Below are 17,945 nucleotides of genomic sequence, written 5' to 3'. Positions count from 1 at the left end.
TTTTTTAAGAGTTTTATATTTGTTTTAATTAATAGTTATAAATATATATGTTTCAGTAGTTATTAAAAACTATTGTATTATATAGGCCTTATCTGCCTTATATTTATAACTCATTAAAGAATTTGTTGATTTTTATATAATTTTTGTTTTAATAAAGAATATGTTTTTATTATTTGTACTTCTTTCTACTAACACACTATTAATTTTATTAAACAATATTATCATTTAAACGAGACACAATGATAATATTATGATTTTAACAGCGGTAGTATTGAATAAATACGGCTATAACATACGAACAACACGGGATACTCAGACGTTCGACGTGACGTCACGACTCAAGGGTTCTGGCTTTCTATATTACGGTGGCTTCGATAGGCTATAGTCTCTGGCTTGTAAGCTTGTTGTCGTGGGTTCGATTCCCAATAGGTGTGATATTTTACAATTTTTTATTTTTTGGTTCTAAATAACTGTATAGTCATCCTAACCTTAAATGTATGTTTATTTACTGTTTTGCCAACGTTAGTGGCTTTTTAAGGTTTTAGTCTTTTTAATGTCCTCTCCTTTTTTTCTTTCAAGACTAATTATTATTGTTTTAGGCCTGATGATGCTCTGAATAGAGCGAAACACGTGTAGCTTTAAGTAAATGTTGTGAGACCGTGACATTGTGTTTTTCGTCTGTTACATACAACTATATTTAGTTTATTTATAGTCATTCATAATTTAAACACTGAATAAATTATTTTAGTGCGGTAAATGCCAAATTCTCTTTTTTGTTTAAAAAAAAATTTACTTTGTTATTCTTTGTAAAGAACCCTATCTCTCTTAATTGCTTCCTTGGCCTCTTTATCTGCCAATTCATTTCCTAGCAATCCTTGTGTCCTTTTAACTAAATGAATGCTACCTTAGTATTATGTTTATCAAGATTACTGATAGCCTCGCGAATCTTAAAAATAACTGGGTGTTTAAAATTATGTCCGTTTTTCGTTTTACACCATATTTTAATATTGCTTATATGCTTTTGAACTGTTTCTGCGCTTCTAGTGTTATTTGTTCCTAGCCATAATATTGTGGTACCATCAGCAAACAATGAAATTTATCCATTCATGCTGATGAAAGCTAGGTCATTTATGTAAACAAGAAACAGTAGAGGATCAAGAACTGACCCCTGTGAAACTCCAGAAACAATCCTGCGCACAGATGAAACCTCGTGTCGCCCACCAACTATTTGTCTTAACTAATAGATATGATTAAAGCCATTCAAGAGCGCATCCTCTCAAACCATAACGAGAAAGCTTCTGCAGTAGTATCTCGGTATCCACACAGTCAAAGAAAAATTGCAAAACACTGCCGTAACCTTCTGTCCCTCAACAAGACCCAAGTACAGTCTTTTCAAAAGATTAAAATAGGCACCACTAGTACTGCTCTTATCCCTAAAGCCAAATTGATTTTTATTTAATAAATTATGTTTTTCTAGTTTTTGTATTTTTTTAAATTTTGCTTATATAATATATACATTGAACGGAAAAAATATGGACGGAGGACATGTTCAAAAAAACGCATGTTCAAAAATTTTTGGTTGCGTTTTTTTTTCTACAAAAAGTTTGTATACAGAATGTTTCATGTAGCAATGGTCAATACCAACTTTCTTATTTTAACCCATTCAAGCCTAACAGTCCCATATGGCACCAGTAAACATGGGTGGCTTTAGAAGGGTGGGGAAACAGGGTGGTACGATTTTTTGCACATTAAATGTATTTTTACAGTTAAGTGCGTGGGAGTAGTGTCAATATTTTTTCGTTTATTTTTTGTTTTTTGGTACGTGTAGAAAAAGAGCATAAAATATTTTTACAAACTTTACCCTGGTGTAAGTATTATTACTGATATAAATTTCTTTACAAGAAAATAAAAATTTATGTACTGGATAAGTATTAAAAGTATGCTTAGATTGTATTGTATAAATTTGACCATTACTTTATATGTACATCACAATTTTTGTGTAAACCAATGTGTTCCCATATGGGTCCTTTAGGTGTTTCTGCAGATGTGGCATTTTTATTTATCATACACTTTATTTCAGTGGAAAGACCAGAGAAATGTTTTTGATATATATATTGAGCCACAGGATAGAACTTTTGGAACCTACAAAGATTTGGCGGACGAGGATGAGGGGAGACTGGCGCATAACTTGAATCACAGACTGGTAGAATTATTTTTGCTAACAATGAGATGATGGGAGGATCAACAGTTCAATAATGCAATAAAGCTGTAATGTCGTGCAAACTTCATAGGATCTGGAAGCACCCGTGTAGAAGATAAAGACTGAAGTGACCCTAAAAAATAAACCCTGAAACTAAAACCTACTGAACCGAAATTTATGTTTTTCTCCGATGATTTGTCGCAAAAGATAAATCCACCAATTACGCTGTACTAAAAAAACGGCCCAGACCCAAAAATTTCTATCAATGAATTAAATGTTTTCATAGTAATACTTATGTGATACAAATGTTTTATCACCTCTCTTACAAATGATTGCCGAATTGGATAACAAAAAGACATCTTTTTTGTTGACAATATTTTTACCACTGCAAGCCTTTGTGAACTTTATAAACACTGTTTTCAAAATTTTGATAGTTGATAAAAATATAATTTCCATACACTATTTTTTAACATTTTTGTTCAGTATGTGTATTTAGAAGTAGACTAAGGCCTAAAGGTCATATATGGGAACACATGTTTTTTTATTTAGTTTGTACACAAGTTTTGTAAAAAAAAGCTTTAAATCATGCTTTGAACACTTAATGTAACAAGCTAAATCCTAAAGAAGCGTTAAATGGAAAAAAAATCTATTCTCGGTATTAATGGGTTAAATGGAACACCCTGTATGTGACTACATTTTTGGATTTTACACAAAACTATAAACATTTTGATGTATCACATGGCATACTTTTATTCAACTGTTTCTAAGATATGCGGTTTTGAAAATTGCCTCTAAAACTTATTCTACTAAAAATAGAAAAAAACGGATTTCACTTTGTGACGTCACGACACGTTGTCACATATTCTTACTTTTTAATTCATTTTTTCTAAAAACAATATAAAATATGATACATGTTAAAAAACAAATGCACTTAAATTGTTTAAGTATCTAATAAAAAAACAAGCATTACTTAAGGTATAAAGGTATTATCTTTTAAATGAAACTCAACAAATTGAAAATTTAATTTTTATTGGATACAGAGATAAATGAAGAACTCAAGAAGTTTGTAATTTGTTTAATGCAAAATATCCGGAAAGGCCCATTACAAGAATTACAGTAAGAAAATTTAGAAAAACAGGCACAGTGAAAAATCGTATACGGCCGGTCGTCAAAAAATTAATAAAAATACAAGATTGAATATTTTATTAGAAGTGTAAGATAATCCCCATATTTCGTCTTCTGAAGTAGCCTCAAATAATGTTGTTAGCCAACAAACAACTTTGTACTTAAGAAAGAAAACTATCATCCATACAAACTTTTACTGCATGAGCAAACAATGGTGATTCTGATCGCAGGGTAGAATGTTCTGAAATGTACTGTACTGTATTGGGGCATGAATAATCCCCATTGGATGAGAGAAAATCATACACAGGATCCACAAAAATTAAATGTTCACTCAATTCCAACTCGCAATTTCTTTTCCAAATCAGTTTAATACGCCAAATAGATCTATATCTGGTTTCAACAGGATGGTGCCTACTGATACTCCATTTTGCTCGTCAGGTACGCGAACATTTAAATGCGGTATTTCCCGGACAGTGGATTTGGAGGATGGCCTGTAATACCCTTAGATCTCACAACCCTGGATTTTTTCCTTTGGGGGTATTTAAAATCAAAAGTTTATAATGAGAATCTGCGCAATTTGATCTAAAACTTAAAATTAGATATGAAATTAGTCAAATTAATAAATAATAAACAATCTTAACAAAATACTCTTAGAAATGTTTTTGATGAGTATTTAACTAGACTAGCATTTTCCCAACATTTTGAATGGTGAGCATTTTGAGCAAATTATTATATTATATTATTATTTATCTTTAATAGAATAAGTTTTTAGAGAATAAGCTTTAAAATTCATAAAAAGAGCAATTTTCAAAACTGCATACCTTGGAAATGGTTGAATAAAAGTATGGCATGTGATACTTCAAGATATTTATTTATTTATTTATTTACAGAAACCATTTACAAAAGTGCTACATAGCATACCCATACAAACATATATATACAAATACAAAACTATCTATATATAAATCAATGAAAGGTGTAGATGAATTAATTAATTAAAGACCCTATGAAATAATATTTTTTAACTGCCCCTTAAAAGATGTAATCATAGAGTCAAAAAAGCTTATCTGTCTTGACAGGCCATTAGCACTTTGAGCCATTATAATTTTGTATAAAATCCAAAAATTTATTCACATACAGGGTGTTCCATTTAAAATAAGAAAGTTATACATAATTTTTGTTAATATGTGTGCAAGAGTTTTTTTGCACACCACAATTTTTTTGAACAACCTCATTTATTTTTTATTGAATTTGTACCATATTTTTGCCATTGTATGTATATTTTGCCTTTTTACTTTGGATGGTGCTTTATATTTATTGACAGATTTAAGTAAAATATTACAAATTAAACTAAATAAAGTTTGTTTTTGTTTCCACAGTTTTAAAATAATTAAATAAATGCGCTAAAAAAGCCTTGTATTTTGCAAACTTTGAGTCTATGACTAGGTATGGCATTATTTTTTGAGCAGCCAACAGGAAGATACAAAAAAAGATAGATAAAATTAGATATAAAAGCATTAAAGCAGTGATGTTTTTTTACTTAAAAATAGAGAAAAGTTTCCTACTTCTGTTGATCATGGGTATAATACTTGCACATGTTTAATTAACTACCTTATATCTATATGCTGTAAGCAATATTTTTCTTTGTTAAATATGGTTGGGGCAGAAGTTGACATGTAAACAACTTATGATCTTAATAAGTTGTTTACATGTTCCCAGAAGTTATTGAAATTTTGTGCTACACCATGAGTCATTTTAGCAATGTAGGAATCACTCATAGACTCAACACTCATAAATCTTAATGCATAAGCACATGCTTAACTCACAATTCATAATTTTAGTACTTCTTTAGGTTTATAGTGATAACTCACAATTTTTTAAACTATTTTTTAAATTATAGTTCTTATAAAAGTCCTTTCTTTGAAACACATCAGTTAAGTCAGTCAAATAAACTAAAAACTAAAAGTTATTCATTCAGAAAATGATGGCCTATAAATGGGTGTATTTAGTACATTGTTTAATGAGTGAGATAGGAGTTATGACTAAGATGCATTCAAAAAAAGTCATATAAACCCATTATAAGTAATTTTAAATTACAAATATTTTCACTAGATATTTAGTTTCATTGCTAAAATCCTATTTTTATATATAATCTTTGACTTATAATCAATATACATTTTTACATCTCAAAAAAAGGATATGATCTGATTCATGTTAGCCAAATTAAAATATTTAAAAACTCACCTGCTTTCATCATTTCTTTGGACATATCCTGCATGGTCCTCGCAACTTCAGGTACCCTTATGAGTGTTTGCATTGCCTGCATAACTTCAGTTGACTTCTGAAGGGAACCAGCCACTCTCAGAGTGGCCAACTGGTTTTTCATTTGCAACATAACTGAGTTCAAGTGAGCCTTTGATGTATAGATTTTATTTATGGCTTTTCTTGCTCTGATTATTTCTTTTGCAAGTATTGTACAGGTGTCCTTATCACCTTTCTTTGCTGCTTCTTTTAGTGACCTCTTAACTTTTTCCTCTTCTCGTTTGATGGAAGTTATCTGTCTGTCTAACTGATAACCCTCTTTTCTAAGCTTGTGATTCCATTCGTTTACCATGTCTTTTGGATTCCGTTCTGATTTCCCAAATAAACCCATTGTAGTTGCTATAAATGGTATGGTAAAGAATATTATTAATTATGGGTGTTTCTAGAAATGACGTCACTGCTAAATACAAACCTCTATTAAAGTGATGGGTTTCGTGGATAAATGTCTATTGATTTATTGAAGTTATTACGGTTCCAGTAATTTTTTGAGGTTTTCCGAGTTGTTTTTATGCCTTTTTGGTCTATTTTTATTTTTGTTATGATTTGGTTGTCATTTGTCAAAAAATGTCAGTACTCTCTCTTGCTTCTTGAAGCCCCAAATTTCTTTACGTTAGGGTCTAAGCTACTATAACCGATTCCAAGCGATCTATCGGTTTTAACCGCAGTTAAGCCCTTGGTTGACCTTGAAATCGTGCCCGCTTGGACGTGTTTCGTTGAAGTCACTGCGTAACTTGTCAGCTGTCGCTGTCATCATTTTGTTTGTTTAAATAATACCCCGGACGCCATTAATGTTATATCTAATTAGTTTTGAAACATAAATATCAAAAAAAGGAAACTTATTAGCCATAATAAACTTTGTGTCATCTTTAAAAAGGAAATAATTTGTTGTTGGTTTTTATTTTTTCCCGCACTTATTTCAATATCTTTGACATTTGACGTTTAGAAAACAGCTTAAAAATAATTTCTAAAATAAACCCTAATTTTTTAAAAATACCTTCAAAATAAGGTATCACTCGACCCCCGTTCCATTTAAAATTTTGGGGGCCCTTGTCACCCCCGCTAGGGCTTTGCCCTCAGGTGGGTGAAACTAGCAAAAAAATGGTTCCCCCTTGAATCAAAAATTGACGGGTCCGAGGATTTTTTCGCAAATGTTCTGAGGGACCCAAAATAGGCTCTGTTTCGTTTTCAAATGGCCACCCTGTATACAATCGTAACAGAATATACTACTTTAAAGAATATTCTTGCACTTTTCTTTGGGGCATTATTCGGTACTATAGTCGTCGTAGCGAATAGAGAGAGTAATAAAAGTATGTGAATAACCCGTATTTCGATCCACCGGTTTTCAGCCGGGTTAGGCTAGCGGTTGCTTGTATTTTGATCTGACTAAATATTTTTTCATATGAGTATATGAAATGAGTATACAGGTATACTAATTAAGTCGCCTAGAAATGTAAAATTATTTGGTTTTATAAAACAATAAAGTTTTACAATATGTAATAAACCATTACGAAATAATTATCTTGTATGAAACCAAAAAGATAAGTTCTCAAATAAAATTAAAGAGTAATGGCGGCAGATAAAACGGTGGTTGGTTAAATTGACAATTGCAGATAAAATGTATTTAGGTTCTACATCAGAAGATACCTGGTAAAGAATTATTCCTACCCCTTGTGACGACCGATGAACTAAGAGTAAAGCTTCTGTTCAATCCCTACAAAGACTTACATTTTGAAACATATTATTTTAAATGCTTTATTTATGCTATTTTTAACACAGTTAATATAGATTATAATGATGACCAGAGATACGAAATTTAAAAACGAAAAAAATCTAGACATATAAAAAACTTTATATTCTATTTAAAAAAAGAGAATTAGAGTTTTTAAAATTTACCTTATTCTGAAAAATAAATTTCTTTAATAGCTATATTTATATTATCATATTACATAAATTAATAGTATGTGCCTAAAAAATCAATTACTATCAAAATCAAAAGCTGATGAGTCTGCATTTTAGTAGGGTAGCCCAAGCGAGGATTTTGCGCGTTAGTCGAGCGCGTCAGAAAATGATAAGAGAAGAAACCTTATACCCTATAATGTACCCCTACCATATATGAATCCTTCCTATAGATGCGTGCATTGACAGAAGGCCGTCAGATTAGTAAAAAAAATCTGTCATCAGAAAAACTCGAGCGCGTCAGATTAAGACATTGTGAGTTAAGTACATGAAGAAGAGTGTATATTTCAATAATCTGACGATTTGAGCGTGGCAAAGAAAAACTAACCTAGAAATACTCGCGCGTTATTGATTTTTTTTTATTTTGAAGGAAATCCTTTAAGAGTTACGGAAAAAATATATTCTGACGATGTTCATGGGGTGATGTAGCGAAAACCATAAATATATCGTAGAGTGTACAGCTAGTGAGAATTGTATTTCTTTATTTCGCGTCTCTCTTTTGCTCAAACGCTCGCAAAACTTTTGCTGCGCAAAACGCTCCGATTTGTTTGTTGTATCAAAACGATTATGTTAATTTAATGGAATAAGTTTTATACGCATTACAATAATGAGTGATGTAAGTATGACATGTGTATTTTATGGAGGAAAAACTTGGTTTGGTTACCGACTTGATTTGTTGGTAACCAACGAAGGAGAAAGAAAAATCTAGAAGCATAGCAAGATATCGTCATAGTACCTGACACTTTAGTTTTGTCGCGCCGTTTCTCGTGCTCGTGCGTCGACGCGTACTTCGAAGAAAATCGTCTGGCTCTCCGAAATTTCTGAGGAATGCGAGATGATTCGATGGTTGCTGGTATAATATAAAGAAGGATTGTTTGTCGTGGAGAATTTATTACTCAAGCAACGTACCGCAAAATTTACTCACACCGCGCTCGGTATTATTTTATGTTCGCTTGTTTTGTTGTTGTTCGTAGTGGTTGTAAAATCTTGTATTTCGTGCGTTAAGAGATACTATTTGTCATAAAATTGACCAAATCAAATAAGTGTTAAAGAAGAATGGAGTGCTGGCTTAAAGGTGTTGCAAAAAATGTGGTCCGCTTGGATGATGTGTCAAATTCAAATCAAGGTGATATGACGGTGTCAAGTTCTAGTTTTATGGTTTCAAGTTCAAGTAGTAAAACATCTAATGACACACTGAAAGTGAAAAAACGAAAGTATGACGAATCATACATTAATCTCGGATTTGTTGATTCCAATGGCTCACCTCTTTGTATGTTGTACAGCAAACTCCTTCCTAATAGTTCGATGGTACCTGCTAAGATACGCCGACATTTAAAAACTGTACATCCTGACTTCAAAAACAAAAGTAAAGAATTTTTTCTACGTAAAAAAAACAATTATTAAGAAGCAAAAAAACTATGACGTATGCGACTCGGACTGTGAATGAAAAGGCCACGGAGGCATCGTATTTGGTTCGTTACCGCATTGCCCAAGCAGGAAAAGCGCACACTATCGCTAAAAAGCTAATAGAACCATGGTGGTAGACATAACAAAATGTATGCTCGACGAAAAATCTGTAAAGCATCTTTCTACAGTGCCGCTTTCGAACGATACAGTTACGCGCCGAATTGGGGATATCGCAGCAAACATAAAACAAGAACTGGTTTCACGGCTTTATAATAACAAATTCGTCGTGCAAATGGATGAGTCGACTGATGTTGCTGGACTGGCCATCTTGCTAGTAATTGTGCGATATCCATATAAGCATTCACTCGAAGAAGACTTGCTTATGTGCTCATCGCTGGCTACTAACACAACCGGAGAAGAAATTTTTAACACGATTAACATATTTTTTGAAGAAAACCAACTGGATTGGAATGATTGCATTGATATTTGTACCGATGGAGCCAAGGCAATGACAGGTAGAACAGCAGGAGCAATATCACGAATAAAAATGAAAGCGCCAAATTGTAGTTCCAGCCACTGCATCCTGGATAGACAATCACTCGCGGTTAAGAAGATGCCACCAAATCTAAAATTGGTTCTTGATGAGTCAGTGAGTAAAAATAATTAATTTTGTCAAGTCACGTCCACTACTACAATCCCGATTGTTCTCAAAATTATGTGAAAATTATGGTAGCGATCATAAAACACTATTGCTCCATACTGAAGTGAGATGGCTGTCTCGGGGTAAAAATTTGAAAAGGCTTTTTGAACTAAGAACAGAATTAGAAGCTTTTCTTACAGCTGTTCCTTTTAATTTAAAAGACCGTTTGTCCGATAAAAGCTGGTTATTTAGACTAGCATTTTTAGCAGACATGTTTGGAAAAATTAACGAATTAAACTTGTCACTACAAGGAAAACAGACTGTTATCTGTTTTCTCGTCTCGTTTCTGTCTTTTCAAAGCTAACAACAAAATAACTGCCTTTAAAAGAAAATTAGATTTTTGGATTACTTATTTTGGTAAGAGAGAAATCGAAAGCTTTTCATTGCTAAGTGAGTTCCTTAGTCACCATAGTCTTAGTGATACAGAAATATTTCAAAATGAAATATTTGTTGAATTGGTGCAATATCTTAATGATCTGCAAGTGACCTTCGAATCTTACTTTCCTGAAGAACAAAATACAAAACTAAAAATAAACTCATGGATTCAGAACACTTTTTCATCTAAATTGCAGAAGCCTGAAAATATGTCAAATCAGATCTATGAATCTTCTCTAGAAATGACATCGGATACAAGCATGGAATCATTGTTCAAAACAATTTCACTAAATTGAAAAGTGAAAGATTTTTGGTGCAGGGTTCGTGATGAATATCCACAACTTGCCCCAGAAGCTTCGAATATTCTTCTGCCGTTCCCAACAACGTATTTCTGTAAAACGGGATTTTCAGCATATACAGCTACAAAAACAAAATACCGCAATAGACTGGATGCCGAACCAGACATGAGAATTTAACTTTCTTCTATCAAGCCTGTCATTACCCAGTTGATGAGGAATAAAAAACAATTACATGCCTCGCATTAAATGAACTTATTGTTATATTTGCTTACTAACTTACTACTTACTGGATCTATCTTTTTTTTGTATGATTAATAATAAACAATTCACATATAACTGCTTTTGCTTTTAGTTTGGAGTTTAGGGTTCCGTTAATAATTTAGTTTTTTTAAAGGGTTCCGTCACGAAAAAAGTTTGAGTAACACTGTTCTAAAGAAATCTAGTGAAGATGAATATTAAGATACTTATTTTTAATATTTTTCTATCTAGTTTTTAGTAATACATGATAGAATTATACAAATAACTGTATATTGTTCAATTACATCCAGTAATAAAAAAAAATTAGTCACAGTTACCTAATTAGACACGAGCCGCGATATAGCTTATTTTGCAAATAGCTGCTATACTAGGTCGACTAATTATTGCAACTATTATAGTTTGTAATAAATAAAATGTAATCTACTTTGCTTTTAAAGAATTTGCCTAATATTATTAATAATTCCTTTACATCATCCCCTTTTGAAGAAGGACCTTCACTATGGCCGCTTGTGAAGGTCATTCTTTGCAAAAATATAAAAACATTAAACATTTTTTAAATGTTGAATTACATTTATTACTTAACCTATCGATTCTTAAAGTTAAGCTTAATTTAATAAAAAAAAGACTTGAAAAACCTATAAAAACCTTAACCCTAAACCTTAAAATACCTATAAGCGACTTTGCAAAGTCAGTATATATGATTAAATTTTTTACTTAAAAATACTCCCATAAGTACATAAACAATAAATTATAAGTACATGAATAGTATAATGTAACTCCAAAAACATCAAATTAATCTTATTTATAGAAAATATTTTCTCACGCGGTTTTTGTGTAAAGTAATTGATTTTCCTTTATCGTCCTTTATAGTTTGTGCCTTCTGTGCCGATAACTGAAAAAGGACCATTCTACCACGAGTCAAATTTATGCCGACTTTCATTTGTAACCGTAACTAAATCACCTGGACTCAAATTGGATACTTTTGCGTTTATGTCAAGTTGGGCTTTTCTGTCCAATTTTGCTCGTTTAAGAAACTCCCCTGCCATTTTATGTGCCAATTGTAGCCTATAACGAAATTTTTGATTGTAAGCATCTATATTGTACAATGGAGTAACTTGAGAGTTATTCAATGAGTCTTAAAAATCAGCTTTTTCCCAAATACTAGCTCGAACGGGGTAAAATCATGATAAGAACTTGGTGTCGTGTTGTAACAAAATGCGTAGTATTGAGTTGATGTAGACCAGTCTGTTTTTGAATCGTTAATGTACATCCTTAAATATTTATTGAACACGCGATGATTTCGTTCACAGGCTCCAACTGTTTGGCTGTGATAAGCTGTTGAGATTTTATGATCTATTTTTAGGAATTTAGTTACATTTTCAAATACTTGGTTTTTATATTCGGTTCCCATATCTGTCCTAATTTCTCGCATAGGACCATAAATAAGAATGAAATTTTTAACAATAGCTTTTGCAACAGTTGAAGCTTGTTTGTCTGATATTGGAATAATTACTACGTATTTTGTTAGTTCGTATTGTATAGTTACCGCATATTCGAAACCGTCGTCAGATTTGGGAAATCTGCCGATTATATCTATACAGACAATATCAAAAGGCTTTTGGGCGGTTGGAGTAATTACTAGTGGTTTATCGAGTTTAATTTTAATTTGGTTACTTGGCATTTATGACACTCTTTTATAATATTGGCGACGTCGCGTGACATATTTTTCGAAGGAAAACTAGCCTTCAACTTTTTTAAAAGTCGTTTTTGGCCACAATGTCCGCCCAATATAGGGTTAGCATGGTAATCCTCAATTAATTTTATTTTTTCATTTTGATCTTTCATTTTTAAATCTCCAGCTATATGATCCAACTGAGACAACATATACTCTAATGCAATACTGCCATTTGAGGTCTTAAAAGTTTTTTGTGCATATAACTTGTTTTTGTACCTAATAAGCATCCTAAGATGATTAGGTCTAACTTGAAAATGCAGTGAAGGTAATTTAATAATGTCAACATTTCGCACTGCTTCGTACACAGATGGTTTCAATATTAGTTGTTGCAACACTGGTTTATTAATTGATTCGGTAGTTCTAGACATAAATCGAGTAATAGCCAATACCTGAGTAATGCCTCTATGAACGTCTTAAGTTCATGAAGACGAATTCTACTAAGAGCACCGGCGCAAACGTTTTTCGTACCTTACGTATTCAATATCGAAATTATATTCTTCTCAAGTCTAGTCTGATTCTCGTAAGCTTTGATGAGGGATCTTTTATGGAAAATAAATATACCAGCGGTTTATGATATGTGCGCACTAAAAATTTTGTACCGTAAATATAGCAATGAAAATATTTAATTGCCCAATAAACTGCTGTTAATTCTTGTAAAATGGCTGGTTTATTGGACTCTCCCTTAGTAAATGATCGGGGGGCGTACGCCACTGGCAGATCGTTGCCATTAAAATTTTGTGAAAGAACAGCAGCGCATGCAATTTTTGAGGCATCTATTGTTATTATAAATGGTTTCGTAAAGTCAGGGTATTGCAATATTTTAGGTGAAATTAGAAGAAGAATTTTTTAATTCATCAAAAGATTTTTGACAATCTGGCGTCCATGTAAAATCAACATTTTTTCTAGTTAATTTATTAAGATGAGCTGATATTTTTGCAAACCTAGGTATAAATCTTGTAAAGGCAAAGTTAATAGAGTTAAATAGTTAACAAAGTTAATAAAGTTTGTAAAGGCAACGAACCGCTTGACCTCGTCAGCAGTTTTGGGTACTGTATATACTTATTTATGATGTCATATTTACTATCGTCGGGTAATATACCTTTGTTTGTTATTTTGTGACCTAGATATGTTACTTCGTTTTTAAAGAATTTGCACTTTTCAGGATTTATTTTAAGTTAAATTTTCTGCATGTTTCAAAAACTTTATACAGGTTTTCAAAATAATGAATTTAGATTTTTTTTATTTTAACAACCGATCACGATAAGATCATCTATATACAAAAAAGCTCTTTCGGGTGTAATGCCGGCGAATGCCATTGACATCATCCGCTGAAAGCTGTTTGGGCTAACCAATGAGTTTTTTATTTAGCTGGCGAAAATCAATTACTAACCTCCATGGTTTTTAACCGTCAGGAGATTTTTTGGGTACCAGCAAAACTGGGTTATTCTAGTTGGAGATTGATGGCTCTATAATATTTTGTTCCAATAATTTATTGACTTGTTTGTTTATTTCTTTTTTTTTGAGTATGCGGAATTCTATAATTTTTAATATACATGGGTGACCTATCAGTTGGTCGGAGTTCTTGTTGATAAAAGTTGTTAACTGTTATTTTATCTGACTTAGGGGCAAAAATATCTGAAAATAGTTCCGCATTTTCTACTACTGAATCTTCTTTAACAAATTGTAGGCTTTTTGTAGTACCTCACACCTAGCTGAAATAACTATAGAGTCTTCAGAAATACTATTTTAAATAGGTATAATAATATTATTGTTATTCGGCCTAATAGTCATAGTCCAATCCGAATAGTTTAAATTACATTTCAATTTAGCAATAAAATCTCGACTTAATATTGCATCTGTCGGGATCAGAAATGAGGAATCTACTACGTGAAAAGAACGTTCGACTTCGTGTCCATTACCAGAAGTGACCGTTCTTGCAATACCTAAAGTTGTGATAACTTCATCTGTTACTCCTTTAATTTGACTAGGGGTGTGTGAATTTATAATTTTGTTTGGACTAATTGTGTCATTTTTAAATATAGAAATATCTGCCCCAGTATCGATTAAAAAAGTATTTTCCTGACCAGTAATTTCTGTAAAAAATACAACAAAGTTGGAGAAGAAAGGTTCATGTTAAACAGATTATTTACGAGATATCACCCAAACCCTAACTGACCTGTGAAATGAGTTGTTGGCTCTATTGATATTAGTTTGTTTATCATTATTATACCTGTTACTTGTATTATTGTTAAAACCGCGATTATTTCTACCGCGTTAATTATTGTGCCTATTGAAATGTTGACTGCGTCGAGTGTTATTGTAATAATAATAATTATTATTATTAGGTCGCATACTTCTATTATTATAAAAAAATCTGTTATTATTTCTAAAATTATTTTGACCTGAATTAACATAAAAAACGTTTGTTGAAGCTTAGATTAAGCAATTTATTTATTTAAGGTACCAATTTTATCTAACTTTTAAGGTTTTTAATTTTTAGGTCTGATGATCCTCTTGATATGATCAAAACACGTGAAACCTACTGTTAGAATTAATAAATACTTTTGAGACCGAGACTTTGTCTAGTTCCCTTTATATTAGTGGATATAAAATATATATAGAAATATAAAATAAAATAAAATAAAGTGAATATAGTTAATATAAAACTTTAAAATTGGTTAATGAAAAAAACTATTAAAGTTTATGAAGTAGCCTTCCTACAAATCCTGAAGATATGTAAAAAAATAACGTTGCAAAGTTTATAAACACTTATTTTTGATCCACAACAACATTTATTGTATTTGTTTTATTTTCTGGAAAAATTTTAATACTAAAAATGGGTACGTCGAAGTTACTATATGTGTTGCATTGCTTCGTTGATTTCTTTGACCTTACTTTATTGTTAGACTGACTTTATTAATACATATTAGAATTTAGAGTTTTAAACAATACTTATATCTCTTAACTTTAACTTTTCTACCCTAATTGTAGGTCTTGTTCTTTTGCGGTTGGCAGTGGACCCGCGGGGGTTGTGGCGGTCTGGGTTAGCTAGACCGTGTAGGAAGCTGTTTCAGAATAGCTAGGTATTTGTACCGTATCTTTTTTACAAACTCTTGCAGTGTCATAGGTGGCTGCAGATTTCGGATAATCTACAGTGAATTTCTTGCGTACTAAGGGATCCTTGCGATTATAACAAAGGCGACGTTCGCTACGATCTGGAAACGTTCTAGGTTGCGTAGTCAGGTCTGATAGATCCTGATTTTCGTTTTTTTGAGAAAGTCGGCTACGAGACTTGAGGGTAGAGGAGGCAAAGTTGACGATGGGCCTTAGTGGTTTGAGCTATGGTATTGTGGGGGTTCAGTTAAGGAGTCGATCAAAGGTTACTTCTAGGTATTTGACTTGGGTGGACCAGAAAGATTTGTGGTTTTCTAACAAAGTTAAGGTGAAGGAGTGGGTTTTCCACGTTTAAGAGGATGGTTACCCTAAACGTGATGAAATGAGTATGCCTTTGTAGATTTACCTGAAGATGTCATTGGTCCATCCACTCTTGGAGTTGGGTGAGGTGTGTTTGGAGTCTGTATTTGATCCAGTGTCTCCTGGGGGCGATGGAGAGAAAAGCGGTGTCATCAATGTATTATAGGATTATGTTGTGAAAGTGGGTGGGTAAATCGTTCATATAGATATTGAAAAAGAATGGGGATAGGGGAGAACCTGGAAGAACTCCTTGCAGGGTGGACCTTAGACTCTTCTCATGTCGTCGGGCAAGTGTGCTCTGTTGACGATAATGACAAGATTTTTTGGACACTAGGAGGAAGGAACAGATGTCGTGAAAGAATTTTGCTACTACGTTTTCTAGTGTCTTGATGTTGGTGATTGGGGAGGCTGGAGGAGAATGACCTTAAACGTGGCCAATGGGTATAGGTTCTGGGGTTTAAAGGCGTGTTTAGCGAGAGGGCCCCAATCTCAAGGTAGATTAGGAGGTGGTCTAAGGATAGGTGGTGGAGGACTTGGACGTAGGTGGGTTGGGTGACGTCTTTGAGGAAGAAAAGGTCGAGGATTTCGGGCTGTTCTATGAGATTGAGACGGGTAGGCTTATGAGATGGCCAAATGTTGAAGGGCATGGCTTTAGAGACTTCTCGTATTGAGATGCCACATGTGTTGGTCAAATGCCAAACCCAGTCAAGGTGTTGGGAATTGAAGTCCTCGCCATTTGGGTTAGGAGAGTCGGTAAAGGACAGGGAATTAATGACTTGGTGCCTTTCCAGAAGGAAATTTGTACTGATGTAGAATGAACCTATTGTAATAGGCCTGGTGGTCGGATGATGATGAACGTGGATTTTATGGTGGGATATGGATATGGAGTGTGGCAGTGATGGATGGATTCAAGGTAATCATGGTCTCACCACCTCTTTTGCTCAGTTTGTCAGTCCTAACGATATTGCAGCCAAGTTTCCTGGACTAGTAGGTCATCGAGGCTGTGGTCTTCAATCATCTTTTGACTTATTGGTCATCTGCGGGTCATCTGCGTCCGATGGTGTTGATATTTATAAAAACAATCCTGATGAGAGTGGATATGTATGAAGGGCATTCATTCTTGGTTTGCTTTAAGTGAGGTGTAATTATTTCATAGCAGAGCGTATCCCTCAGGATTATCGGAGGCATTCTTTTATCTTGGTAGTAGGCGGGATTGGCTGGGAAGATGCCTCGGTTCGGAAATCTGGCTTGACGGACGTTGTTAGTGCCGGTTTGGTGGATATTATTGGCGAGAGGGATTAGAGTCGGGTTGGTGCGGTTGGTTTTTCACTTTTTCCTACATTCTAAAAGGGGTAATATAGTTATACATATAAAGTCTGCATGCTATAAAAAGATCCAATTTTCCACATATATTTTCATTAAATATTTAGGCTGGTGTGATAAATAGTATGCTTATTAGACCCCACATCCACTGATCGGTAAAATTTGCTTATATTTTCTTCGAAACTATCTGCCACAATTATTAGAAGAGGTTTGTTTAAATAGGAGACAAAATATGTGCTTCCTAAGTAACAGTGCTTCACCATATTTTAGAAAAAGAAGTTCTTCGAAGAGTTTTCGAAACGATGGATAGGGCGGGGACTTATTTCTTGGCCTCCTCGCTTTTCAGATTTAAAGCCTTGCAATTTTTTCGAGGCTATTTGATACAGTTGGTGTGTCATGATATAGAAGTAAATACTTTCTAAGAACTTGAAAGAGCGCATTAAAAATTAATTCTTAAACATGAGTATTTTATTTTCAAAGCTTGTGGTGGATTCGCCGGGGAAGAATGTGTATTAAACGAATAAATGGGGAAAATATTGATCAGTTTTTGTAAAAACGGTAAGCAGTTAACTAAATAGTTCTTAAAAATGCGAAGTAATTGTTTTATTATGCAACTTTCATGAAGGTATATTTGGTATATAAACTTCTTTTGACGAATTTTACAAGGGATTAAAATAAATTACTCAACTTTAAATTAACACCCTGTAAATTAAAAGTAGATACGCAATTTTTACTAAAATATTTTACCAGTGCTACAGAAAATAAATAAGT

General features: G+C 33.0%; 1 protein-coding gene across 1 annotated transcript in view; it reads right to left on the bottom strand.

Annotated features, from left to right (window-relative positions):
* The window catches only part of LOC126734525 (charged multivesicular body protein 3), a 33,021-nt gene extending 26,690 nt beyond the window's left edge, over nt 1–6,331 (bottom strand). Inside the window, exons 1-2 of the mRNA XM_050438198.1 lie at nt 6,060–6,331; nt 5,570–5,986 (exon numbers count right to left, since the gene is read on the bottom strand). Of these exons, the coding sequence (XP_050294155.1) occupies nt 5,570–5,978 (409 nt within the window). The 5' untranslated portion in view covers nt 5,979–5,986; nt 6,060–6,331. The remainder of the gene's footprint in view (nt 1–5,569; nt 5,987–6,059) is intronic.
* Between the last annotated feature and the right edge of the window lie 11,614 nt (nt 6,332–17,945).

This window comes from Anthonomus grandis, chromosome 3, assembly GCF_022605725.1.
Source record: "Anthonomus grandis grandis chromosome 3, icAntGran1.3, whole genome shotgun sequence".
Taxonomy (NCBI): Eukaryota; Metazoa; Arthropoda; class Insecta; order Coleoptera; family Curculionidae; genus Anthonomus; species Anthonomus grandis.
This window is presented reverse-complemented; position numbering and strand designations above follow the sequence as displayed.